The sequence below is a fragment of the Mesoplodon bidens genome (assembly GCF_964165515.1).
Source record: "Mesoplodon bidens genome assembly, chromosome: 16".
Classification (NCBI taxonomy): Eukaryota; Metazoa; Chordata; class Mammalia; order Artiodactyla; family Ziphiidae; genus Mesoplodon; species Mesoplodon bidens.
Window position 1 is genome coordinate 28,865,392 of NC_138173.1, and position 26,654 is coordinate 28,892,045.

A 26,654-nucleotide genomic window follows, 5' to 3' on the forward strand; every position below is an offset into this window, starting at 1 on the left:
TGTTCCTCTCCAGCTCAGTTCTGATTCCTGTGTGAAGAAAGAATACCTTAGAAAAGTAATTTTGAGTCCGAATACAGTGATTGCCAAGCAAAGAATCTAGCTCTGTTTATTTTGGAAGGGCTACATGCATCAATCTGGCTGTGAGCAAGGTATTCATGTGTGTGCTTCTGCCCAAGAGGGACAGCAAGGTTCATCCATCTCATTTGAATGGAGATTCCTCTGAGTGAATTTTTTGTCTTCTCTACCCTGTCCTTGGCGCCTTCTGAGAAGAAGAATGTCTTTAAAGTCAATAATAAATGATTACTAATTATGCATGAAACTGAAAACCAAAAGTCTGGTCAGAATGGGCACCCTTGAGGATTCAAGCTCTGACAGTACAGAGGGATAAACTGTCCTAAGGGTTAATGTCAGTAGAACATAGGAGTTTAACGAAGGATTAACGAGGGATGGTGAGGCAGCAGGATAGATTTCCAGGCAGGAGGAGGACACTCTTGTTCTCTGATCATGTTATTCCCCATCCGACCCACCACTTTCCTATTGGTTCTTGTCTGTGCTTCTTACGTATCAAGTCTAAATTGGAACCTTCTTGGCCCTGAAGTGTGGATATTATTTCCAATTTTTCCAGGTTGTTGACATTCATAAATGCTAACAATGATTAGGTTCTCTGGTCTAAAGAAGCTCTGGCTCTTCCACATTGCAATTTACTTTTACATGTGATAAAAGTAATTTTCATTCAGTTATATTCCATTTTCAATAGGATATTCTGAAAAATTAAGTTATGAAGACTAATTCTGATTTCTATTAAGTAGTATTTTGTTTCAAGGTTAAAACATATTGGATCTTAGAAAATAATTTTTTAGTGTTAAATATAAATTCCTTAAAGTCTTTTGAATTCATATGATACTTATGATGTATGAAGAAAAACACATTTTACTAAAGACAGTTCTGATATGGAACTTTAATTCCAAAAGTTTCAGTTCTAGTTACACATTGAATTGGTTCCAGGAAAATATTTATTCTAGCATGTAACAAAACACATTTGTTTTAGACATCAATATTTATGTTGATGTCTTTCAAAACTTTTAGTTTTACAGGGTTTCATATGATTATCTGTTTATACTGCATTATGCTTTTCAAGCTACTTTTTTGTTGGGGACATGGTGAGCTAGGATTTCACAAAGGAGATATTAAAATTTTATCATAAACCTTCCTCTGCTAAAACAAGGCAGATAACTCATGTAGCAGAGCACAACATAAAAACAATAGTTCAGTGCAGTTATTTGCTCTCCAAGTGGAATTTCCTCTTCCTAATCTTACATTTCATATGAATGAGTATATACTGTAATCACCTTGAAGACAATGTAGCTTACCATATTGTGCTCATAGTTGTGTTTTTCTTTACATTGACAATAGTCAACTAAAGAAGTTTCTAGTTTGAGAAGATTTACCTTAAAATTTCACACTGGTTTAAAGTTATTTGAATACCAAAGACCAAACTATATGCCAGGGATTTCAGTTGATTGTAATTTATAAGAGAAATTAATAATTTCTCTTAAAAATTAAATTAAGTAAATAATTAAATTTTCCCCATATCATTACAAATCAAGAGTATATATTAGGTTGAGTAAAACAAAGTAACAAACAATGTTATAAAGCCATATCTGAATAGAAATTAGATTTTTTGCTATTTTTTTTTGGTTTTCATGATAATAAGCATTATATAATTTTAATGAATACATGTTAATGCCTTAGTACCTGTGAGAAGTATTAATTCCCCAAAAGATTAAGGTCTACCAACTTAGAGAATTCAAATATTATATGTGATATTTGATGATCATAGATATTCAAAGATGAAGGGACATTCCCAATCTGTAGTCCAGTCCTCTCATTTATGTATAAGAAACATTACTTGAGATGTTAGGCAGATTTGCAAAGTTACACACATAGTTAAGGATGGGACTAGAATCTGGGTTTCCCCATGAAGTTCAATGCAGTTATCAACTCCAAAAGTGGCTCATTTATACCTTCAATGCTGTCAAATGAATTTTTTTACCACATAGAGAAATGTGAGATACATGGCTATGAATTTATCAGAAATTACATTTTTTTTTACACGACAAGATAGTCCTTATCATTTAGAGTCAAAATCAGAAGTGTCCAAATAACTTCTTCTAAAGACAGCAGAAAAAAATTATTCAATCTTAGGGTATGAGGCATGCTGAGACACTATTGAAGGAATTTTTTAAAAGTAGTGCATGATGGCTTAATTTACAGTATTTTTTTTCTTAGTGGGACATAAAATAATAATTTATCCTAGGATCAATAGCATTTACAGTGGAGGAAATGAAGATATTTAAATAGCATTTTTTTATAGAAGGAATTTTTACTTTTAAAATACTGAAAATTGGAAATAGGAAGAGGTTAGTAAAGGGGTACAAACATTCAGCTATAAGATGAACAAGATCTGGGCTTCCCTGGTGGCACAAAGGTCAAGAATCCGCCTGCCAATGCAGGGAACACAGGTTCGAGCCCTGGTCCTGGGAAATCCCACAGGCCGCAGAGCAACTAAGTCCGTGCACCACAACTACTGAGTCTGCACTCTAGAGCCCGCGTGTCACAACTACTGAAGTCCACACGCCTAGAGTCCGTGCTCCACAACAAAAGAAGCCACCGCAATGAGAAGCCCGCACACTGCAACAAAGAGTAACCCCCGCTCGCCACAACTAGAGAAAGCCGGCACGCAACAAAAAAGACCCAACCTAGCTATAAATAAATAAATAAATAAATAAAATGTATACATATATATATTTTTTAAGATGAATAAGGTCTGAGGGATTTAATGTATAACGTGTTGACTTGCTAAGAGAGTAGAACTAAATGTTCTCACAATACAAAAGGATAAATAGGTGAGGTGATGGATGTATTAATTAACTAGATCAGAGGAATCCTCACAATGTATACATATATCAAATCATCACAATGTACACTTTAAATAGCTTACAATTTTACTTGTCAATTATACCTCAATAAAACTAAAAATTACAGAAAATTCTGCAATTCTATCAACATAAAATTTTTTGAGTAGATTATTTAAATTTTATTATTTATTTGGAATAAATATGATAAGATAGCTGTGTGGCATATTACACTAATTCAAAGACTTCTATTAGTCTTGATTACTTAATTTTGGGGAAAAATACTTAATAACATTAAAAGCCTATAAAATTTAAACAATGTGGATATTTTTCTGCTGTTATTCAGAAATTTGATGAAAAGCAATCTCTAATGTCTCTTAATGCCTTTAAAAGCCATAATTTTAGGTTTACCAGGTTTGTGCCTTACAATTAAAAAAAAAAGACATCTTGAATTTCTTCCTAAATGAAAACTCCACAGCTCTTAAATATTTATTCAATTAGCTGTTTAAAGTGAGAATAATGACAAATGTGAAATGTTAGTTTTCAAGTGCTTACACATACGTTATTTCTTTTGGTGCTAATAACCAAGTGTAGTGTGCAGGGTAGTTGTTACTATACTGAGAAGCTAACTGACTAGCCTAGGCTAGCAATACTTTACAGGAAGAGCCAGAAGTGGAATTGGAGTATTTCTAGCTCTTAGAGAAATGAGGTTGATGCTTGATTTTGCTCAAGGAAGAAAAAAATTTATACTGTATGGGAAAAAAAACCTCCCACCCCAGTAAAAAAAATACAAAAAACAAGTCAATGCAACTCTAACAGTGGCTTGGTCTTGAGTTAGAATAGCAGCAGAGAGGAAAAGAAAGCAGTTTTAACAGAGAACTGATCTTAAAGATGAACCAATGCCGTTTCAGTGTGAAATTTTACATAAACACTCACTATGTAGTCTGCAGAACAGTTGATGTAAACAGTTTAGCTTTACCAGGTATAGACAATGAAAAGGACAATGCAGTCAAAGAGAATAGTGTGTGAAAAGGCATAGAGGTAGGAAAAAATAAAGTGTGTTATGGGAAGAGTGAAGGACACTCTGTAGCTGAAGCAGAGGGTAGTTGAATTTGGAAGGAAAGGCAGGGATAAAGTGGAAAAGCAGGTTGGATAGACTTCTGAAGTCCCTGAATGCCATTCAGGAGAGTTTGCATTTCACTTTTAAAAACTCATTTATCAAATAATATACCAAAGAAGTGTTAAACTTTGTAGGAATAAGAGTGTTTTTAGTTCTTATCACAGGGCTTTTGAGTGTCAGTTAATTTTGTTACATTAGATTAATACATTTTGCACATAAATGGTCACATATGGTTAAAAAAGTTTACTTCAACTCCTACTGCATGAAGGGTCCATTAGATAGAGCAGCTCAAAATAGTTCAAGGAGAAGGTGACTGCTGTGGGTATTAATTTTATCTTACCCCCGCAGAAAGCATCCTTCATCTCAGTAATGTCTGTGGGTTAGCTCCTGTGCTCTGTGACATGCACAAAAGGCACTTTTATAACCAAAAAGGAATGAAGAATTTTAAGGGAAGTTGATTGTCCAACGAGAAACTGGATAGAATGAACAAGGCCACAGAAGGGTACTAACTTTGCTGAATAAAAATACACTGGCCTAGACTGTGATAAGTCCTTTACTATGGTGTCTCACTGAAGTCTCACAAGAACCCTGTAAGGCAGGCATTATTCTCTCCATTTCACAGATGTGCTGCTTGCAGCCAAAGAAAAATTTAGGCAAATGGCCACCTAAATGCTATGAAATGTCAAAACAAAACACAATTCTACCTGTTAATTTTGCAGACAAATACTGCCATTAAGTTATTGAAAACTAGAATTGATAATCTAAATTTGGTCCTAAGAAAAGTTATCATAAATTTCAATTAATGCATTTTCCTCAGTTTAAGATGCTATTACTGCATTTCAAAAGAAGAATTTGTATTTGGAAGAAAAGAGTGTGAATTTATGAACACTGATGATCAAATATTATTGCATAGATCTGGGGGGAGGGGCTCTTCACCTTTGGATTCATGCTCCCACTCTCAAATAAAGTGACTATCTCAGGTCAATACATTTAGTGAGGGACACCAGTTGGGACAAGGTCTCAGGCTGCTCTGCAACAAATTTGCTGTGAACAGGAGCCAAAATCTAAGATTTTTTCCAAGTAGCTCAAACTGATGACAAACTCAGGGACTGGGCCTATCAGGTTTTTACCTTTTTTACCTGGAAGAAGGTAAAAGTTTTGTTATATATGATAGTTAAACAGATTAATTTAAAATTTTGATTTTTAGAGGGAGAGATGGATAAAAGGGATCAACTCTATGGTGATGGGTAGAAACGAAATTTTTGGTGGTGAGCACATTGTAGTGTATACAGAATTAGAGATAGAGGGGAGATCAAGAGGGTGAAGGAGGATGATGCAGAGCTTACGTTCCCCCAAGAACACATCGAAAATACACCTACATGTGGAGCGATTCTCACTGAAAACAAACTGGACACTGGCAGAAAGACTCTTAATCCAACCAAGGCTCTAAGCAATATCTGCATGGAGTCAGGTAACAAGGGAAGATAAGGGATCAGATTGGGACCTGTGAGCCAGGGAGGGGACACAGAAGAGCAGGGGATTACATGGGCTCAGAGAACCTCCCTTGGGAGTGAGTACAGTAAGTCCCCTACAAACAAACTTTCAAGTTGAGAACTTTCAAAGATGTGAACGTATGTTCACATGTCTCAATCACATAAGTTAGTTCACATGTCTGGAGTACAGTGTCATGTGAGTGTATCCTCTACAAGTGGTGTGCTTTTGTGTACTTTACTCTAGAGTACTGTTGCTGTGCAGCATGAGGAGCTTATTAACAAAGACCTGATGGAATTGGAGGTCCAGAAAAAGGATGTGATGAGAGACAAGAGGAAGAAGTAACTGAAAAATTGAAGAGATTCATGAAGCAGGAAATGGTAAGTGGATTTTCTTTATTTGAGGAAACACTGTTAGTTTTTGAGGCACAGGACCCAAATGTAGAACGGTACATGAAGGTTGCAGCAGCCATTCAGAATGCAATCCAGTGCTACTGTGTCATCTATGATGAGAAAAAAAAAAAAGAGCTACTACCCAGACATCACTGGATTGTTTATTCAAGAGGGTAGATAGAATTGAATCCAACAAGGAACCAGAACCTGTGTCATCCAAGTCAGGCGTGAGTGAAATTGCAGCTTGCCCTCCATCTCCTATTGCTGATGAATCTTCAGCTCTACCATCTCTCACCTCCTCTACCTCCTCCAGTCAGTAACTCTTGTTTCCTGTTCACTCGAGGCCAACCCCTGTATGCCAACTGTTGTACTATACTATTGTACTTTTCAGGGTATTGTTCTGTAAGATTTAAAAATGTTTTCTTTATTTTTTGTGTTTGTTTTTTATGTGTTATTTGTGTGAAAAGTATTATAAACCTATTACAGTACAGTACTATATAGCCGATTGTGTTAGTTGGATACCTAGGTCAACTTCGCTGGACTTACAAACAAATTGGACTTACAAATGCACTCTTGGAATGAAAGTCGTTGATATATAGGGGACTTACTGTACTTCAAACCACATATGGAACACTCTAGCCCTGGGGTCTGACACTAGGGGGGCATGTCTCCTTAGCAGGTTTGAGAACCAATGGGACTAACAGGAGGGCTGTAATAAACCTAGACTCTGCTTATGTGCACACGCTTGCTTACTCTTGAAACAAGGCAGAGGAAGCAGATTGAAACTGCCCAGGACTTGCTGGTTTCCTGCAACAGCCCCAGTATGTACCGCAGCCTGAGTTGAGTGCTCACTCAGGCCCTGCTTGCTCTGCAAGCAGTTCCACACTGGGATGAGGGCTGCAGTGGACAAGAGAAGTATGCAGTTGTGAGGGATGTAGCCAGCTGGGAACTGAATGGGGTAGGGGCAGCCATTGCTAGCACTTACAGGGACAGTGAATCGGGATCAGTCCAGAACTCTGACTGGTGCTGGATCTGCCACAGCCAGTGCCCCAACCCATGCTGAGCACCTACTCCAGCCCCCCTTGCTCCAGCACTGTTCCTCCTGGGGTGAGGGCACCAGTGCTGGGAGAGGGGAAAGCACACACTTAGAAAGAATGGAGACAGCTCAGATCTGATCCTCAGGGATTCTGCACCAGCAACTTAGAACCCACTCCTGCCCCCAATAGGGTGGTGTTGGCCACTGAGCAGAGGAGAAAACGTGCTCACACCTGGCTCTGGCTTTAGCCATTCCATCTCCAGCCCCACCCCCTACCAAGGTGGTAGCTGCCAGCACACCCTGGGGAAAAACTTGACTCATGCCCACATCAGATCCAGCCTTCCCACCAAAGCCACTGGCATGTGCAGACTATTTAGGGATGCCCCATATAAGGACACCCCTCAAGACCAGGATAGGTAATGGTTTCACCTAATTTCATAGAGTCAGAAAAAGTTAAGCAAACTCAAAGGAAAGAGGAATTTGTTTCAAATGAAAAAACAAGAAAAAAACTGAAAAAAACAGCTAACAAAACAGAAATAAATAAGTTATCAGATAAAGAATTTAAAACATTAGTTATTAATAAGAATGTTAACTGAATTATGGAACAACAAACAATCAGTGAGGATTTTAACAAGAAACTAGAAAATATAAAACATAACCAGTCAGAGCTGCAGAATAAATAACTGAAATGAAAAACACACTAGAAGGAATTAAAAACAGATGAGATGATACAGAAGATCACATAAGTGATATGGAAGACAGAATAATGGAAATCACTGAGTCAGAACAGCAAAAAGAAAAACAAAAAAAACTGAGAACAGTTTAAGGAATCTCTGTGGCAATTTCAAACATACTAACATTCATAATACAGGATTGCCAGAAGGAGAACAGAGAGAGAAAGGGGTTGAAATGTATTTAATAAAATTATAGCTGAAAGCTTCCTGAACCAGAAGAGGGAAACAGATATCCAAGTGCAGGAAACAAAGAGGGTCCAAAACAAGATGAAACCCAAAAGACCCACACCAAGACATATCATAATTAAAATGACAAAATTTAAAGATAAAGAGAGAAATATAAAGGCAGAAAGAGAAAAATAGTGTCACATACAAGGTAACACCCATAAGACCATCATTTGATTTTTCTGCAGAAACTTTACAGGCTAGAAGGAAGTGGAAAGATATGTTCAAGCTGTTGAAAGGGAAAAACCTGCAACCTAGGATACTTTACCCAGAAAATTGTTTAAAATTGAAAGATAAAGAAAGAACTTCTCAAAGAAGCAAAAACTAAAAGAGTTCATCAATATTAAACCTATCCTAAAGGAAATGTTAAAGGGTCTTCTCTAAGTGGAAAAGGAAAGGCTACAGCAAAAAGGTAAGAATTTATAGGAAAGAAAAAAATCCCAGTAATAAAGGCAAATATATAGTAAAGGCTGTGGTTCAATCACTTATATAACTTAGTATGAAGATTAAAGAACAAAAAAATTACAAAATCAACTATAAAGACAATAAATAGTGAAGAGATAAACATCAAGATATAAAATATGACAACAAAAACACAAAATGTGGGGGAGGGGAGTAAAATGTAAGTCTTTTAGAATGTATTTGAACTTAAGTGGCTACCAGTTTAAATCAAGTAGATATAGTTATAGGTCAACATTTACAAACCTCATGGTAGCCACAAATCAAAAATCTACAATAGATACACAAAAACTAGAGAGAATGGAACACAAGCAGACCGTAAAGAAAATCATCAAACAACAAGGGAAGAAACTATAATAAGAAGAAAAGAACAGAGAAGAACTACAAAAACAACCAGAAAACCAGTAAAAAAAAAAACAAGAAGTATATACTTATCAATAATCATTTTAAGTGTCAATGGACTAAATGTTCCAAGAAAAAGATATAGGGTGGCTGATTGGATAAAACAAGATGCATTTATATGCTATTTACAAGATCCTCACTTCAGAGCTAGAGATAAACAAAGACTGAAAGTGAGGGGACAGGAAAAGATATTTCATACAAATGGAAATGACAAGAAAGCTGGGGTAGTAATACTCATATAAGACAAAATAGACTTTATTTTTTATCTATTTATTTATTTTTGATGTTGGGGGTAGGAGTTAATTAATTAATTAATTTATTTTTGCTGTGTTGGGTCTTCGTTTCTGTGTGAGGGCTTTCTCTAGTTGTGGCAAGCGGGGGCCACTCTTCATCGCGGTGTGCGGGCCTCTCCCTATCGTGGTCTCTCTTGTTGCAGAGTACAGGCTCCAGACGCGCAGGCTCAGTAGTTGTGGCTCACGGACCTAGTTGCTCCGCGGCATGTGGGATCTTCCCAGACCAGGGCTCGAACCCGAGTCCCCTGCATTAGCAGGCAGATTCTCAACCACTGCGCCAACAGGGAAACCAACAAAATAGACTTTAAAACAAAGTCTGTAACAAAAGACAAAGAAAGGAATTATATAAGAATAAAGGGATCAATACAAGAAGAGATATAACACTCATTAACATATATGCACCTAATATATATAAAGAATAGAATAGAAGTACCTAAACATATAAAGCAAGTGTTAACAGACATATGGGGAGATATTGACAATAATACAATAATAGTAGGGAACTTTTTAACACCTCACTTACATCAATGGACAGATCTTCCAGAAAGTAAATTAATGAGAAAACAGTAGCTTTAAATGACACATTAAACCAGTTGGACTTAATAGATACCTACAGGAAAATCCATCCAAAAGCAGCAGAATACACATTCTTTTCCAGTGCATATGGAACATTCTCCAAGACAGATCACAGTGTAGGTCACAAAACAAGTCTCAACAAATTCAAGAGGATATAAATTATATTAATCATTTTTTTCTGACCACAATGGTATGAAACTAGAAAGCAACTACAGGAAGAAAAATGGAAAAAACAATGGGTCAGGGCTTCCCTAGTGGTGCAGTGGTTAAAGAATCTGCCTGCCAATGCAGGGGACACAGGTTCGAGCTCTGGCCCAGGAAGATCCCACATGCTGTGGAGCCCATGCACCACAACTACTTAGCCTGTGCTCTAGAGCCTGTGAGCCACAACTACTGAGCCCATGTGCCACAACTACCAAAGCCCATGTGCCTAGAGCCCATGCTCCACAATAAGAGAAGCCACCACAATGAGAAGCTTGCACTTTGCAATGAAGAGTAGCCCCCGCTCGCCACGACTAGAGAAAGCCCGTGCGAAGCAACAAAGACACAACACAGCCAAAAATAAATTAAATAAATAAATTAAAAAAAACCAACAATGGGTCAATGAAGAAATCAAAGAGGAAATCAGAAAATACCTCGAGACAAATGAAAATAACAACACAAATTTCCAAAATCTATGGGACACGGAAAAGCAGTGTTAAGAGGGAAGTTTATAGCAGTATGGACCTACCTAATGAAACAAGAAAAATCTCAAATAAACAACTTAACCTACCATCTAAAGAAATTAGAAGAAGAACAAACAAAGCCCAAAGTGAGGAGAAGGAAGGAAATAATAAAGATCAGAGAGGAAACAAATAAAATAGAGACAAATAAACATTAAAAAATATCATGAAACCAAGAGACTTTTTTTTAAAGATGAACAAAATTGATAAGGCTTTAGCTAGCTCATCAAGAAAAAGAGAGAACTCAAATAAACAAAATAAGAAATGAAAGAAGAGAAATAGCAACAGATACCACAGAGACACAAAAAATCATAAGAGAATACTATGAGCAGTTCTATGTCAACAAATTGGACAACCTAAAAGAAATGGATAAATTTCTAGACATATGCAAACTTCCAAGCCTGAATCAGGATGAAATAGAAAATCTGAAAAAAATATTAGTAGTGAAATTGAATTTATAATTAAAAAAAAAAAAGACCTCCCAGCGAACAAAAGTCCAGGACTGGATGGCTTCACAGGGGAATTCTACCTGACATATAAGGAACAGCTAATACCTATCCTCCTCAAGCTATTCAAAAAATTGGAGAGGAGGGGACTTCCCTGGAGGTCCAGTGGTTAAAATTCTGCACTTCCATTGCAGGGGGCATGGGTTCAATCCCTAGTCAGGGAACTAAGATCCTGCATTCCACATGGCACAGCCAAGAAAAAAAAAATGAAGAGGAGGGAACATTCCAAAATTCATTCTACAAGACCACCATTACCTCATACCCAAACCAGACAAAGACAATACAAAAAAAATAAATTGTAGGCTAATATCTCTGGTGAATATAGATGCCAAAATCCTCAACAAAATATTAGCAAACTGAATTAAACAATATGTAAAAAAGATCATACACCATGATCAATGGGATTTATTCCTGGGATGCAGGGATAGTCCAATATCCACGAATTGACCAAAGTGATACATTACATTAAGGAAAGAAAGAATAAAACTCACATGATCATCTCAATAAATGCAAAAAAAAAGCATTTGACAGAACTCAACACCCATTCATGACAAAAACTCTCATCAAAGTTGGTATAGAGGGAACATATTTCAATATAATAAAGGCTATTTATGACAAACCCGTAGCTAACACCATACTCAATGGTGAAAAGCTGACAGATTTTCCTCTAAAAACAGGAATAAGACAAGGATGTCCACTCTTGCCACTTCTGTTTAACATAGTATTGGATGTCCTAGTTACAGCAATCAGGTAAGAAAAAGAAATAAAAGGCATTCAAATGGGAAGGGTAGGAGTAAAAGTGTCACTATTTGCAGAAGACACGATACTGTATATAGAAAACCCTAAAGTCTCCACCCCAAACTGTAAGAACTAATCAATGAATTCAGCAAAGTTGCAGGATACAAGATTAATATACAGAAATCTGTTGCTTTTCTATACACTAAAAGTGAACTCTCAGAAAGAGAAAAAAAGAAAATAATTCTGTTAGAAATTGTATCAATAGAATAAAATATATAGGAATAAACTTAACCAAGGAGGTGAAAGGCTTCTACTCTGAAAACTATAAGACACTGATGAAGGAAATTGAAGATGACACAAATAAATGGAAAGGTATCCCATGTTTATGGATTAGAAGAATTAATATTGTTAAACTGTCATTACTACCCAAAGCAATTAACAGATTTAATGCAATCCCTATCAGAATACCCATGACATTTTCACAGACTAGAACAATAATCCTAAAATTTACAGGGAACCACAAAAGACTCCAAATAGCCAAAGCAATCTTAAGAAAGAAAAACTGAGCTGGAGGTATCATGCTCCCTGACTTTGTACTATACTACAAAGTTGTCAAAACGGTATGGTACTGACATAAAAACAGATACATAGATCAATGGAACAGTAGAGAGTGCCCAGAAATAAACCCACACACCTATTGTCAATTGATCTATGACAAAAGAGACAAGAATATACAATGGAGAAAAGACAGTCTCTTCAATAAGTGGTGCTGGGAAAATTGGACAGCTACAATAAAAGAATGAAATTAGAACGTTTTCTCATAACATATACAAAAAAACCCCTCACAAAACCAAAAACCTCAAAGTGGATTAAAGACCTAAATGGAGGACCAGAAACTACAAAACTCCTAGAAGAAAACATAGGTAGAACACTTTTTGACAAAAATTGTAGCAATATTTTTGGCATCTCCTAAGGCAATGAAAACAAAAAGCAAAAATAAGCAAATGGGAACCTCATCAAACTTGAAACCTTTGCAACAAAGGAAACTTCAACAAAACAAAAAGACAACCTACTGAATGGGAGAAAATACTTGCAAATGATATGTCCAATAAAGGGTTAATATCCAAAATATATGAACAGCTCATACAACTCAATATCAAAAAACCAAACAACCTGATTAAAAAATGGGCAGAAGAACTGAATTTTTCCAAAGAAGATATATAAATGGGCAGCAGGCACACAAAAAGGTGCTCAGCATTACTAATCATCAGAGAAATGGAAATCAAAATCGTAAGAAGATATCACTTCACTACTGTCAGAATGGCTAGCATCGAAAAGTACAAATAACAAATGTTGGCAAGGGTATGGAGAAGAGCGAACCCAAGTACACTGCTGGTGGGAATGTAAACTGGTGCAGCCACTGTGGGAAACAGTATGGAATTTCCTCAAAAAACTAAAAATAGAACTACCATATGATCCAGCAATTCTGCTCCTGGGTATATATAAGAGGAAAATTAAAACATTACTTTGAAAAGATGCATGCACCCCAATATTCATAGCAGCATTATTTATAATAGCCAAGATATGAAAGCAACCTAAGTGTCCATCAACAGATGAATGGATAAAGAAGATGTGTCTCTCTCTCTCACACACACACACACACACAATGGAATGCTGCTCAGCCATAATAAAGAATGAAATTCTGCCATTTGCAACAACATGGATGGACCTGAAGGGTATTATGCTTAGTAAAATAAATCAGACAAAGACAAACACTGTGTGTTATCACTTATATGTGAACTCTAAAAAATAAAAGAAACAAATGAATTTACAAAACAGAAACAGATTCACAGATATAGAGATCAAACTAGTGGTTACCATTGAGGAAAAGGAATGGGTGAGAAGCAAGACAGGGATAGGGCATTAAGAGGTATAAACTACTATGTCTAAAATAAATAAGCTACAAGGATATATTGTACAACAGAGGGAATATAGCTGATACTTTATAATGATTTTAAATGGAGTATAATCTATAAAAATATTATACACCTGAAAATATTGAGTTGTACACCTGAAATTAATATAATATTGTAAATCAACTATATTTCAATTTTAAAAAAGAATTAGAAATATAAGGATGTACACATGAAACTTACATAATGTTATAAACCAATGTTACCTCAATAAAAAGTAAATTAAAAAAGAGATAAACTGAAGGCCAAAAATTATTTTTTTTGATTTTTTATTGCCATATTTACATTTGTATCCCAGAATTTGTTCTCTGAAAATAAAAATGTGGTAGAAAATACATATCCCTATAACATATAAGATATTTAAGCACAATTATGTAATTACTTCAAATCCTAATTTATGCTTTGATCTCAGAGGTGAATAAATAGGCAATTTCTCACTTCTTTTGTCTGTTTCTGATGCACTCGAAACACAAAATGTATCAACTTGCAGAAGATTTGACTTGGTTATATTACCTAGCATCTTGCAAAATAAAATGCCAAATCGAGAGTAAAAATATGTTTAAATTTTATCAACTTAGATCTTTCGAGTTTATAATTTTAACATAGCACCTGAAACTTCTACATTCAGACACTCCTTCCTCCCAATAATTTTATTTATCCAAATTATCTTCCTTGATTACTCTGTTTTCTCTCTCTGTCTCTCTCTCTGTCTCTCTCTCTTCCTTTCTCTGTATGAACACACTCATTTTGGGGGATAAATCTTACAAATTGCCCAATACATCAACTTTCCAATAATAGTACTAAGAGAAATACTATGTACATGCTAAGGGATAATTTACAGCTCTTTTTCTGGCATTATTTTTCTCAGTGTATACCTAACAGTTTTCATTTTTAAGTCAACTCCAGAAATCTCAGTGTCTTGGACACAATTTAGATTTTTCTCTTTGCTCTGCTGACAGGGAAGTTTGAAATTTATAGACAAACATGCTGGGGTAAATCAATTAAGATGCAGATGATTAATTTGGGGTTTCTGAAAAATATATTATGGTCTAAAATGACATGATATAAACTGTCTTGAAATTCCAATTTTGATTAACTCTCACAAGAAAGTACAATGAATAAACCAACATTAGTTTTCAAGACCACAAGCCCAAACCTATTAAACATTTCACTTTGCAAATTCTAACTAGTGTTTATGTGAAATTATGTGCTATTGTGCAAGTGTTTAATTTATTATTTTGCAGTCTTTTTAAAATTTTAATTAATGACAAACCATTTTAAAACTCTATGCATAAATAGTAACAATATGATGAATTCCTGGATTGTTGGCCTTGCTTGGTATAGAGACTTTATTAAAAAGTTTTATCTGTATCATTACTGTATCAAATAACATGAAATTTAGTTACCAATCTTCTAAACACATATAGCAGAAAAAGAGAGATGGAAACAATTTCGTGAATTGGCACAGGATCGTAATTTACTAATGCAAATAATTATGCAGAATATAACCTCTATTAACCACAAACTACAGCAGCACACTATCACAGTGAAGCAGAAAAATGACCCAAATATGCCAACTCAGTAGCCTTTCTAATCCAACACTGACATATTTGAGCTCAGAGTCTAAGGGTATTTGCATTGCTGTTTGCTTGGATTTTCCAAACCATCTCAGTTCTTGATTCACATCGCTATTGTGTGGATCAAATAATCCCTGGTCACAAAAATACGCTGGGGAGTGACTCCCCTGGCGTCCAGGTTATGAGTGTGGTTAGTCATTCCACATGCCTTGGGGATGAGCTATCTTTACCATGATGAGAGATTTCCTTTTCAAGTTTTGTAATCCCCAAATACAAAAGCCTAACATCAATAAAAGTCAAAGTAATTAAGAAAATGTATATTACAACCTTGTTCAAGACAGCACTGGAATTAGGCTTATCTCTTCTTGCTGTCTTTTTTAGAAATAAAATTAATACTGACCTGGAACAAAGAAAAAATTTTATATACTCTTAAAACTGTAAATATCGACTACACTGGTTCTTCAGTGTGAACTACAACCAGACATTTAAAAATATATCTTCGACATGTGCACACTGGATATTCCAGTTCTATTCTCCTTTTGTGTGGGTTATCATACTATAAAACAACTTGGGAGGGGGAGAAAAAAATACAAAGCAATTCTGGAAAACTTTTCCTCTCTCTTTTCTTCCAGTCTTCCATTATGTCTTGGAAAATGAGGTCATACGTTTTACACAACATGGCTCACTTTATGTTCGTGGCCTTCCAACACCCCAGAAGGTTCTCGACTTTTCGTGAGCAGACTTACAGCTCACGCTGTCGGTAAATCAGGCTCCTGCTCTGCGGTAACCTGCATCCAGATCTCTCCCCGATTCCCGAGACCCAGCCTTCGGAGTCCTGAGGACCAAAGGGACCCACGAGGTTAAGAAATGCTGTCTGGTGTGGTTCCAGGGATCTGGCATCGTCAATCTCTCAAGAATAACAGAGTTAGAGAACCTGCCCTCCGGCCTCTTTCTTCCCATCCTTTGCTGCTAGGATTTTACAAGTTGCCTGCAAGGGAGTCAGACGTGGGTCAGGCAAACAAACGTGTTCTTTCCAGCCACCGAAACCGGATCGCTGGAGCGAAATAAACCCGCAGAAGCATCTGGAGACCGCAGCCAGACCGGCAGCCTGCGCTAAAAGCAGCTTCTAAGAGAGGCTGCAAGTGCCGGCGGGCTGCAGATTTTAGTTGGAGGCTAAGCACAACTACCACGCCCCATCCCCCCTTACCAAAAAAAAAAAAAAAAAAAGCTTGGAGGAGGGAGGGAGGGAGGAGCGGAGGAGGCAAAAGTCGCCGGCACTTCTGCACATCTGCGCGCGGGGCTAGAGAGCCGTGCAGCTTTAGGAGCCGGGAGGGAGGAATAGAAGGGCCAGAAGAAGCGCTTCCAGGGAGAGGGGAGGGGAGGGGGAGGGGGAGGGGGAGGGGAGGGAGGGGAAGGATGCCCTCCGCCCATCTCCCCCCACCCCGACAGCTGTCCAGCTCTTGGAATTCATTGGCTTCCCCACTCCGCCTCCCAAATACCACCCCAATCCTGTTTAGCCCCCCACCCCACCGTCGCTGACCTAATAAGGCCATGCAAGTGTGGGGGGACCTATATAAAAGGTGAGGGCTCGCGGGGACTGTGCGCGGCGGAGGAGAGAAGGCAGCAGCCGTCCAGCGCCCAAGAAAACGACCATGGCCAAGGAGTGGGGCTACGCCGACCACAACGGTGAGTGGGGGCAGCGGCTCCCGGTCAGTCCGGGATGGTGCTGCTCAGAAAGTGTGCGACTCCAGTAAGTGCGGTGGAGTCGATGGAAACTAACATTTACCGGGCACTTCCCGAGTGCCAAACACGGCTGACCCTTTTACTTTATATCTGATTTAGTTCTCCGTGCTGTGGAGCTGTTAGTACACCCATCGGAGGAAACTCAAGCGCAGAGAGGTTTGGTAACTAGCCCAGATCACAGTGCCTCTGACGGAGAAGTCAGACCACCGAGGGCCAGTTCTCACTGTCCCCTTCTCCATGATACTGGGCAAGCACTTAACCTCTCTGAGCCTGGTATTGGTCTAAGCTGCTCTGCCTGCAGCTGCTGCCTACCCATGGGAAAAGGAATATGGATATGCTCTGAAATCTACCTAGGGTCAGTGTTATTTTATTCCAGCTCTATGACAGAAGATGGCATTGGTAAAACATGTGATGAAGTCCACTTCAAAAATAAGGCTTTGAGGCTATACTTGAGCAAATATATGGAAAATTTGAGGAAATACACGGAGTTAAATACAGTCTCCAGGTATACTATTAACAAAACTATGAACAGGTCTTAAACACTAAGCCTTGTATTGCCCAATCTAATATTCAAGACCTTTTCATAATCACTGGCTAGCCTCTGTGTATTTTGCTGGTTTAGTCACTTAGAAAGAGGGCTTGGATTGTGCCACCAAATAAATAAATCCCCTCAATTTGATTTCCCAGGTCCTGACCACTGGCATGAACTTTACCCGATTGCCAAGGGAGACAACCAGTCGCCCATTGAATTGCACACTAAAGACATCAAGCACGACCCTTCCCTGAAGCCATGGTCAGCAACTTATGACCCCGGCTCTGCCAAGACCATCCTGAACAATGGGAAGACCTGCAGGGTTGTGTTTGATGATTCTTATGACAGGTCAAGTAAGTATCACACTTAGGTAGAGGCACGTGACCATTTTCAATGTCCATATTGACAAAATGTGATTTATGGCACAGCAACAGAATTGGTGGGAAGCGGGGGGCACTTCTCTGAAAAAGGAGATGACATTTGACTTTGCTCTAGTCTTGAAGAATTATATTTATACATAGAAGAGGAATGTCTCACTCTCTAATCCTGGTCACCCAGCCTGCTACAAAATGGCCTCATGCCCAAGCTAAAAGTTGGCAATGCATTCCTGAAATGAAGCTTGATAGGGAGGTGATGGTAATGAGTCCAAATGAGTGTTCTTCAGGCTCTGATGGTCTACACCTGGGGGGTTTTCTACTTCCTAACCAAGGCCTGGAGAGCAAGGCTCCCAGTCCCAAAAGTGGCACAGATTCCATTCTACAGAGCAAGGAACATAGCAAAGAAACCAAGTAGGTACTCTCTTCCTCTGCTGTGTGGGTAGGGGCCAATCCAGGGGAGAGAGTAGACCCACTGTATGAGTCAAGAAGACTTGCCTTCAGTGCTTCAGTGGGGTTTATCTGACTAATCATTTTGGTGAGTGTTTTTGAAGAATCTGACAATTTCTCCTTGAGTTGTGATTTGTATTTGTGTGAAAATGAAAAAACTCATGTTTAAAGAAATCTCTTTATTTCACCTACACTATTAAGCAAATCAATGACATAAAAGACAGCTAATTAGAAATGCTTTATTTCACTGTGAATGAAGTAAGAATCTACCTTTAGCATTTTGGTGCTTGATATACAGTAATACATTTTCCTATAACCACATTTGTAAAAAATTTAAAATTATCCTTACTGATGTATAGGAATGATATTCTCAATGATGTTGTAATTAAAGAGTAATAGTTATAATTTCTACCTACTAGCAGTTTCCAGGTAAGAAATATCATAAAAATATATTTTCTTAAACAATAATCTCGTTGGTATCTGCTACTTTTTTTCTCTTTTCCATTTAAATCAAGTTCCATTCTGAAGGATTAGTAACAAAATTAAACAGTATCTGTTAGGTTGGATCACATGAAAATGACTTTTTGTAAGCAAACATGATTGACTATTGACAATTTCATATAATTCATCCTAATAAATTGGACTCATATGAACAAATAATAACTGTTCCTAGTGGTTGGATAGAAAAAATGCAGTTAATCAAACCACTCATTCCTACATGACCATGCTTATATAAGCCTTGTTCTATTGTTTTAGACCTATACTATGGCTTTCAGTGTGTCATTTCAGCCCCAACAATTGGTCAATCTTTTCTAGAATAGCTACCCTCTGAATTCTATTTTGAACTAGCTTATGTTGCTAAATTTTGATTTTAGGGTTTCTGTATAGTTTCCAATATCCTTTAGAAAATATTTCAACTTCTAAATCACTCCCCAGGCTGAATGAAGTGAAACCAAGTTAAGTGCCAGGTTGAGGTATTTGGACAGCAAACTCACATTCATGCTATGGAGAATCATCTTGTTTAGGGGTCTACATTGATTGATTCCCTGGGAAACTTCTGAATTTTCCATTTCATCTCATTTGAGTAAACACAGTCTGAATTAGACGTGGATGAGAGCTCTTGCCTGTAGTACTGAAGAAAAGTGTAGTGAGGCAAGGCATGGAGAAGGAATTCACATTTGTTCAGTGATGACTGTGCTGGGCACTGTGATGAAGAGTTTAAAGCCCTTAATCTCATTTAATCCTCACAGCAGCTCTGAAAGGTCAGTATTATTATCACCTTCAGAGAGATGCAGAAACGGGTTCAGAGGAGTTTAGCAATTTGCCTGCAATCACACAACTAGCAAGGGGTGGGGCCGGGATTGGAACGTAAGTCTGCCTGGCTCTCAGCTACCCTGTTCTCTCCAATGCACCACACAACAGACCTGTGCTTTGCTTGTTTTCATTGCCCATCTCCTGTTTTAATTTTATTTACATACATGTTAAATTGACATTAAAAACATAATAAAACAAGAAAACAAAATCAGAAGGACAGAGAAGAGAAAGCATTTATTTTGCTTTTTTTTTTTTTTTTTTTTTTTTTTGCGGTACACGGGCCTCTCACTGTTGTGGCCTCTCCCATTGCGGAGCACAGGCTCCAACCGCGCAGGCTCAGGGCCCTGGCTCACGGGCCCATGCCGAGGGCACGAACCCGTGTCCCCTGCATCGGCAGGCGGACTCTCAACCACTGCGCCACCAGGGAAGCCCGAAAGCATTTATTTTGATACAGCCCAAGACTTGAATTTGTGAGAAAGAGACCAGTGAGCTTGGGAATGGCACCATCAGTGCAGCCCATAAAGCTTAGGCTATAAGGGCTGTTTAAAGCAGGGCTCTCTGTAAAAGAAGCGTGAGTTCACTGCTGACCTAGCTTCTCTGAATCACAGTGCTGAGAGGTGGTCCTCTCACTGCACCCTACCGGCTTCGCCAGTTTCATCTTCACTGGGGCTCCTCGGATGATCACGGCTCTGAGCACAGCGTGGATGGAGTCAAGTATGCAGCGGAGGTAGGAGGAATTGCCGTTACCCACTCTGGATCTCACCCAGTGAAAACTGAAAACTGAACGATAATGACAGAATAGCATCCCATGCGTTTGCTTCAAGCCTGTAGTTATGAAAAGAGCTGCTATAGTTTAGCATAAACTGAAGCTGCCAAACATTCTAGGTTAGACAGTTAAGAGAGTGTAGGTGAGTTAGTGTCATGCGTGAAGAATTTCAAGGTTGTATTTAGAAATTGGATAGCAGCTTAATAATAATAATCTTTAAAAAGCCAGGGACCTGACTGGAACTGAAAAGATAATGGTAGCTAATACTTATTAAGTGCCTACAAGCACTAACTCATTTGATCCTCTCAGCACCCTATGAGATGGGCTACAGACAAGGAAACTGAGGCACAGGAAGGTTACATAACAAAGTCACACAGCGCATGAGTTCTAGACCTGTGCTCTACCTTATGCTGATTGGCTTCATAGTTCATCATCCTGCCCAGTGCTCGAAGCTGCCTCTTTTACAAGACTGTGGTGCTTTAAAAATAGCACTTAGTAATTCTGGCTAACGCTCATGCTCTAGTCTCTTAATGAAGGGTGTGCATATGTGTGTGTATGCTTTTATATGTACATATGTACTTATACAGAGATAGCTAGATATAGATACACACAATTTAATATGAACAAATACTACTCTCTGGTCCAGTTAACCCATTAAAGGAAGGCATCAAATTACAAGGAAATAAGACAAGCCTCCTGCATGTTCTCTGTATAAAGCCAAGCCTATAAGGGGTGACAAATGCCCTGGAGGTGAGGATAATTCCATTTGTACTGCCAGACTCTTCCAGAGTCAGACTCTGGTCAACCATAGGAGCTGAGACAGAAACCTTGGAGCCACTTGTGGACACTCTCTTAGGCAGCATCATTAGGCAGCCTAACTAAATTTGACTAAACAGTTGAACTAAACTATAGGAGACCCGAAGTACTTCCCTGTGATCATTTCTCTACAGCCCATCTAGACAGCCAGTGACAGGATAAATTAATTGAGAATGCCCTCCAGACATCTTCCCCCCAAAATGGGGAAAGTTTAGTATATTCCTTACAAATGTGGGCAAGGCTTGCAGTTTGGTCTTTACATGTGGGATTATCTCACACTTTGGGTCTTGAATAAAATACTTCTAAATTGCCATGAACTATTGTATTCTCTTGCCATTCTATATAACGCAATGTGAAAATTTTGACTAATTTAACTAGTGTCTATGTTATCACCTTAACATTATTAAGGTAAGGTTACCACTCGGTTCTAGACCATTTGTTGCTGAAAGGAGAGAGGCATGAAGACACGTAAGAATTTGTCCCCTTATTTTTCCTCTCCTACTTCCCAGTTAATTGTGACTTTAGAATGTTAGCAGATTCCTGTTTGTAACTCTGTGTTTCACTGTTTGATTTGGTCAGAAAAAGGATTAATGTTATACACAACTAAAATAATGTTTTGAATTGGTTTAACGAAAGTTCAGATTTCACCGATTCTACCTATCATAACTTTTAATTTGAACCATTAAAAGTCTTACCAAAATATTGCATGTTAATTTTTAGAATTCTGTCAACTTCTGTGAGAGTGTTCAGCAACCTTAGACTGTATAATTATTGGGTTTATTGTGAATAAGTTTATACTTATTTCCTTATTTTAGGAATTTACCTCATAACCTCTGTTCTATGGTTTCAGCTTCATTTGGTTCACTGGAATTCAAAGTATAACAGTTTTGCAAGTGCTCTGAAGCAACCTGATGGAGTAGCTGTGGTTGGCATTTTTCTGAAGGTAAGGTAAAAATTGACCATATATTTTTTTTCAAAGTTTAGTTCCTTATCAATGCTTAAGTTTTACTCCCTCCTTTTATTTAAAGGGCAGAGAGGAATGAATTTCAGTATTCGTTCAACTAGTCAAGATATTTCTGTTAAGATCAGCTCAAAATTTTTTGCTCTCCCTTAGAAGAGTAACTTTTGCCATACTTCAGCACCCCTAGCACTTCTAAGTTTTCCCAAGATGCAGGATGTATGTGTGTGTGTGCGTGTGTGTATGTGTGTGGTGTGTGTGTAGGGGCAGTGGAGATGGAGCCTTTGAAGGAGCTTATCTCAGTGGCAGTGAGGGCAAGGGCGGCATTGTTCATTACCCTTTCCTGCTACTCCACGTCAATCGCAGTGGAAACCAGAAAAGCCATTGCTGGGAACGTCTGTGATGCTGAGTCCCTGGCTGGACATCCACTCGGCTTAGGGTGGCCACCACTCACATGATCCCAGGCTAAGATAGCACATGGAATGTGTGTGTTGTTGAGCCAGCCTTGGTTTAGAGAGGACTTAGTGTCATTAACACATGAATTTAGTGCTAACATAATCTAGATTTTAAGCCAGAGGTGAAAATCTAGCTTCTTTCTTTTTGAATGACCTAATTTGTTTTATGTTCTGAATTCATTGGGTCATTTTCAGTGCTTGAACACAGTACTACAGGAAGTGGAGTGGGTCTGAGCAGAAAGACAACGAGTATAGTTTTAGATACATTGAGTCCATCCTAGCTCTAATTCTATTAAAAAGAAAAGTAGACTGACTTCACAGAGAAGGTCAAGGACATAGATGTAAACCAACATGTAATTTGTGGTTTTGTACTTCAGAGGCCTGGAGTCCAAGTTTAGTTCAGAAAATATATACTCTAAAATCTTGGGGGGGGGAATAAACTTATGTTTTTGCTTAGTACAAGATATTCTGACAGATTTATAAACACTAGTGGTAGATGGATGGATTAAAATTAGTTTTTAAGACAATCCTAAATTATGGAGAAGAGAAAAATATAGTTGTTGGTTTTCTTTTTCTTTTCTTTTTTTTTACAGATAGGACATGAGAAAGGCGAGTTCCAGCTGCTACTTGATGCGCTGGACAAAATTAAGACAAAGGTAAAAAAAATCATTTTCCCTCCCAGAACATAAAAGCAGGGTATGTCAATTTTTTCTTTTTACATTTTCAAGTGTATTTCTTTCACATAAAATGTGTTAGTAAGTTTGATGAATATGCTAAGCATACATATGAAAGCAAATGCTATTATATTTGTATGTATATTTTTATGGTTTATAGTTTTTAGAGCAGTTTCACATATATAAGTCTATTTAATCTTCATAGTCAACCTGTCAGATAACTACATTTTTAACGAAGTGTTTGAGAGAGAAGTTGAGTGGTGTTCCCTTGCCCAACACACACACACACACACACACACACTTACACACATGCAGAGGTACTAAATGTTTGGGTCCTAGTGTTTTCCTTTCTCTCCTGGGTGGCACCTGTATATTTTAAATCTTAACAGTAGATTCTTCCACTTAGCAGACTCACTTTAATTCTTTCTGTTCTAATCAAACGCTTTATAGTTTTACCACCAGAGAAAGTAAGTATCCTGAGTATGATACTCAATAAAAATGCAAGCCTGTTTTGCATCATCGAGAACCACAGCATTAACTTGTATGAAATATTTCTGTTACAGTTTAGAATGTTTGTCCTTTTTATTGAGAAATGATAGATTTACAGTGCTACCTAGAGTGAATAAGGAATAAAATTGACTGTGGCAAAGTCATACCATGCAAACTGGCCTCCCCCATCTGCCCTTTATTTCTGAAAGGCACGTACTTGTTCACAAGCTCCGTTTTCTCTGTTGCATTTGAAATCCATTCTCCCCAAACGGTGAGACGCTGCGGCAGGCGATGCGCATGCGCCCGCTCACCGCGCTGGGTCCCGCTGTCTCCCAGGGCAAGGAGGCGCCCTTCCCGAAATTCGACCCGTCCTGCCTGTTCCCCGCCTGCCGAGACTACTGGACCTACCATGGCTCCTTCACCACGCCTCCCTGCGAAGAGTGCATCGTGTGGCTCCTGCTGAAGGAGCCGATCACCGTGAGCCACGAACAGGTGAGCGGCGGCCGCGGAGCGGCCTTGAGAGCACGCTGACTTACCGTCGCCGGCAGGCTCTGTGAGATACAGATGCTAAACTGAAAATATAAAGCAGTAGATGCTTACCAAACAGCGCTGCGACTGGAGACTTCATAGTTTGCCCCGGTTAATGACGATCAGCCTGTTTAACTTAATAAAACTCAACTTCCAAAGGGTACCAGGCTAAATGCAAAAACAATTAAAGGTGGTGGTGATGCTGAACAATGCCCAAGTTTGTGCTCTAGAAACACGGAAGGGTACAGATCCATATGAGTTAGACTTTGCTAATTTGGAGAACTCCCAAATACTGAGCCCTGTTTAGGAGATGGAATGGTAAATACAGGCCTGGGGAGAAGATGCTGGTGGAAGGGATTGAACATCCTTGTGAGGTGTATACTGGTTCCCCAGTTTTACAGCTAAATAGGTTGAGGCTCAGATAGGTTAAGCAGTTTGCTCATGATCACACAGCCAAGGGCAGGATCTGAGATTGCAGCTCCAGTCTGTCTGCTTTCAATACCTTCGACCTCTCTCCTCAGACCTCCCTTCTAAGTGTTCATGTACATTGACTTCATTAACTTATGCAATGAAGGGCCAGTTGAGCTTATTATTTGCACTGTCTTCCACTCCTACATAAGGGATAGATTTCATACTGATCTGTCGAATTAAAATAATTGTTCCAGAATTCAGGAGGAAAAGGTTTTGACCAGAGGGTATGGTGATCCTGTATAAAAGGAAGAAAAGTGTTTTTACAAATTAAAAAAAAAAAAAAAAAAGGTTTTTGTTACTCAGAACCAAATAACTCTCACTGGACGTTGGAGACAAGTTTTGTAGTTTGCTTGTTTAGAAAGCTGGCGATTTCTAACTGTCACGCGCTTAATGTGTCCACTTGGTCCGAATGTCACGCTGACAGCCTTCCCTCGCCCCTTGCAGATGGCCAAGCTGCGTAGCCTCTACTCCAGCGCGGAAAATGAGCCCCCGGTGCCCCTGGTGAGGAACTGGCGCCCTCCACAGCCTGTCAAAGGCAGGATAGTGAAGGCCTCCTTCAAATGAGGCTGCTGGAGCTTGCCGTCTTCCGGGAAAGGAAACCGACACTGCAGAGCTTGGTTCCTTGCCTCCTTTTGGTTCTTCTTACTCCAAGTATATTTCACTTTTCCATACCAAGCAATGAAGATGAGAGATGTGATCACCAAGAAACCGGAATTAACTACTGACAAGATCTAATATGAAAGCATTTGGCCTTTTAAATAATCACCTTTCCTGTAAAAACAGCATTTCTAGTAAGGTTTCAAAGAAGAAGAAACAGTTGGAAGAGAAAAGGTAGAGAAAAATGGCTGTTGGGAACCATTTTTGTGTCATCTTAAATTCACAGAACTTCAGTTTACTCTTTTCATGTTATGAGTTATCCATCTTAAAGAAATAATGAGTAATTATATACGTGGGGGTAGAGGTGTGTGAAGATGGTATAGCAGTTCAGCATAAGCCAGAAATTAAATGACTGTGGACACCAAGAACTGAGATGATGATGTGTTTTAACCTTTCAATAAAACCAATAAGAGGTCCATCACTTATGAACATTTAAAGTACTGTAAAGATTGCCTGGTTTTGATTATCAGTGAAAGTAAAATACACGGACTAGGAGTTTTTTAAAAAAATTTGACCCATTATTTGAATGCTTTCTTTATAAAGATGTTGACTTTATCCTAATATTTTTCTTTACCTGAAGGAGGGCCATTTATTTTTCATTTTACTACTTTTATCTTTGCATGCTTATTAAAATAAAAACTGCCTCTGATATCTTTCTAATTTCAGCATGGGATTAGTGATTCCTAGAACATGCAGGAATGAATGCCTGCACTTCAAGTAAAAGCAGTTGTACTGATCATCAAAACTAATAAAGACATGAATGTAAACAGTTGAGTGTTGTATTTTTTAAGGAGGGAGAACATTGTAAGTTTGCTTTTATAACTGAAGTGACTCAAATTCTGAGTTGGGTTGGAAGTTACATTCCTTGTAGAGCAGCTGAAGCAATTACTGGGGGCTTTCCGAGGAAATTGCAGACCAGAAGAGGAATGTGTAGCCATACATTTGACAGTGTGGACTAGTTTCCAGAGGCCTCAAAGTTGGTTTAGGATTCTGGGGTCCAAACCAGTACCATGGTTGCTAACTTAGGGGCATGGAATCAAGTCAGACTGTAGCCTTTATGCCCTTATTTTTTTTAAATGTGCATCAAGGTAACACCAGTCTAACACTGCAAAAATCCATACATTGAGACCTTCAAAAATATCTTTAGACATAAGCCTAATTTTGCAGTTAGTGGCTTTGATAAACCTTTTATCACATCACTGGCTAATATGTTAACTTACTTTAAAAAATAGCAGCAATAACTGAATTACCCTAAGGAATGAAAATGG

At 38.4% G+C, this 26,654-nt stretch overlaps 1 protein-coding gene across 1 annotated transcript; it reads left to right on the forward strand.

Annotated features, from left to right (window-relative positions):
• The first annotated feature begins 16,563 nt into the window (after positions 1 to 16,563).
• CA3 (carbonic anhydrase 3) lies at positions 16,564 to 26,137 on the forward strand. The gene is made up of 7 exons (XM_081258698.1): positions 16,564 to 16,845; positions 17,590 to 17,787; positions 20,181 to 20,299; positions 22,005 to 22,097; positions 23,161 to 23,223; positions 24,067 to 24,222; positions 25,174 to 26,137. The coding sequence occupies exons 1-7, from the start codon at positions 16,812 to 16,814 to the stop codon at positions 25,291 to 25,293; spliced, it is 783 nt and encodes a 260-aa protein (XP_081114824.1). The 5' UTR covers positions 16,564 to 16,811; the 3' UTR covers positions 25,294 to 26,137.
• The last annotated feature ends 517 nt before the right edge of the window (positions 26,138 to 26,654 follow it).

Bases quoted from the DNA above. Each gene is read 5' to 3' on its own strand.
- CA3 (XM_081258698.1), top strand. From the start codon at position 16,812: ATGGCCAAGGAGTGGGGCTACGCCGACCACAACG. The intron at 16,846-17,589 runs GTGAGTGGGGGC...TTGATTTCCCAG, and splicing joins GGGCTACGCCGACCACAACG to GTCCTGACCACTGGCATGAA. The intron at 20,300-22,004 runs GTAGGAGGAATT...CTATGGTTTCAG, and splicing joins GAGTCAAGTATGCAGCGGAG to CTTCATTTGGTTCACTGGAA.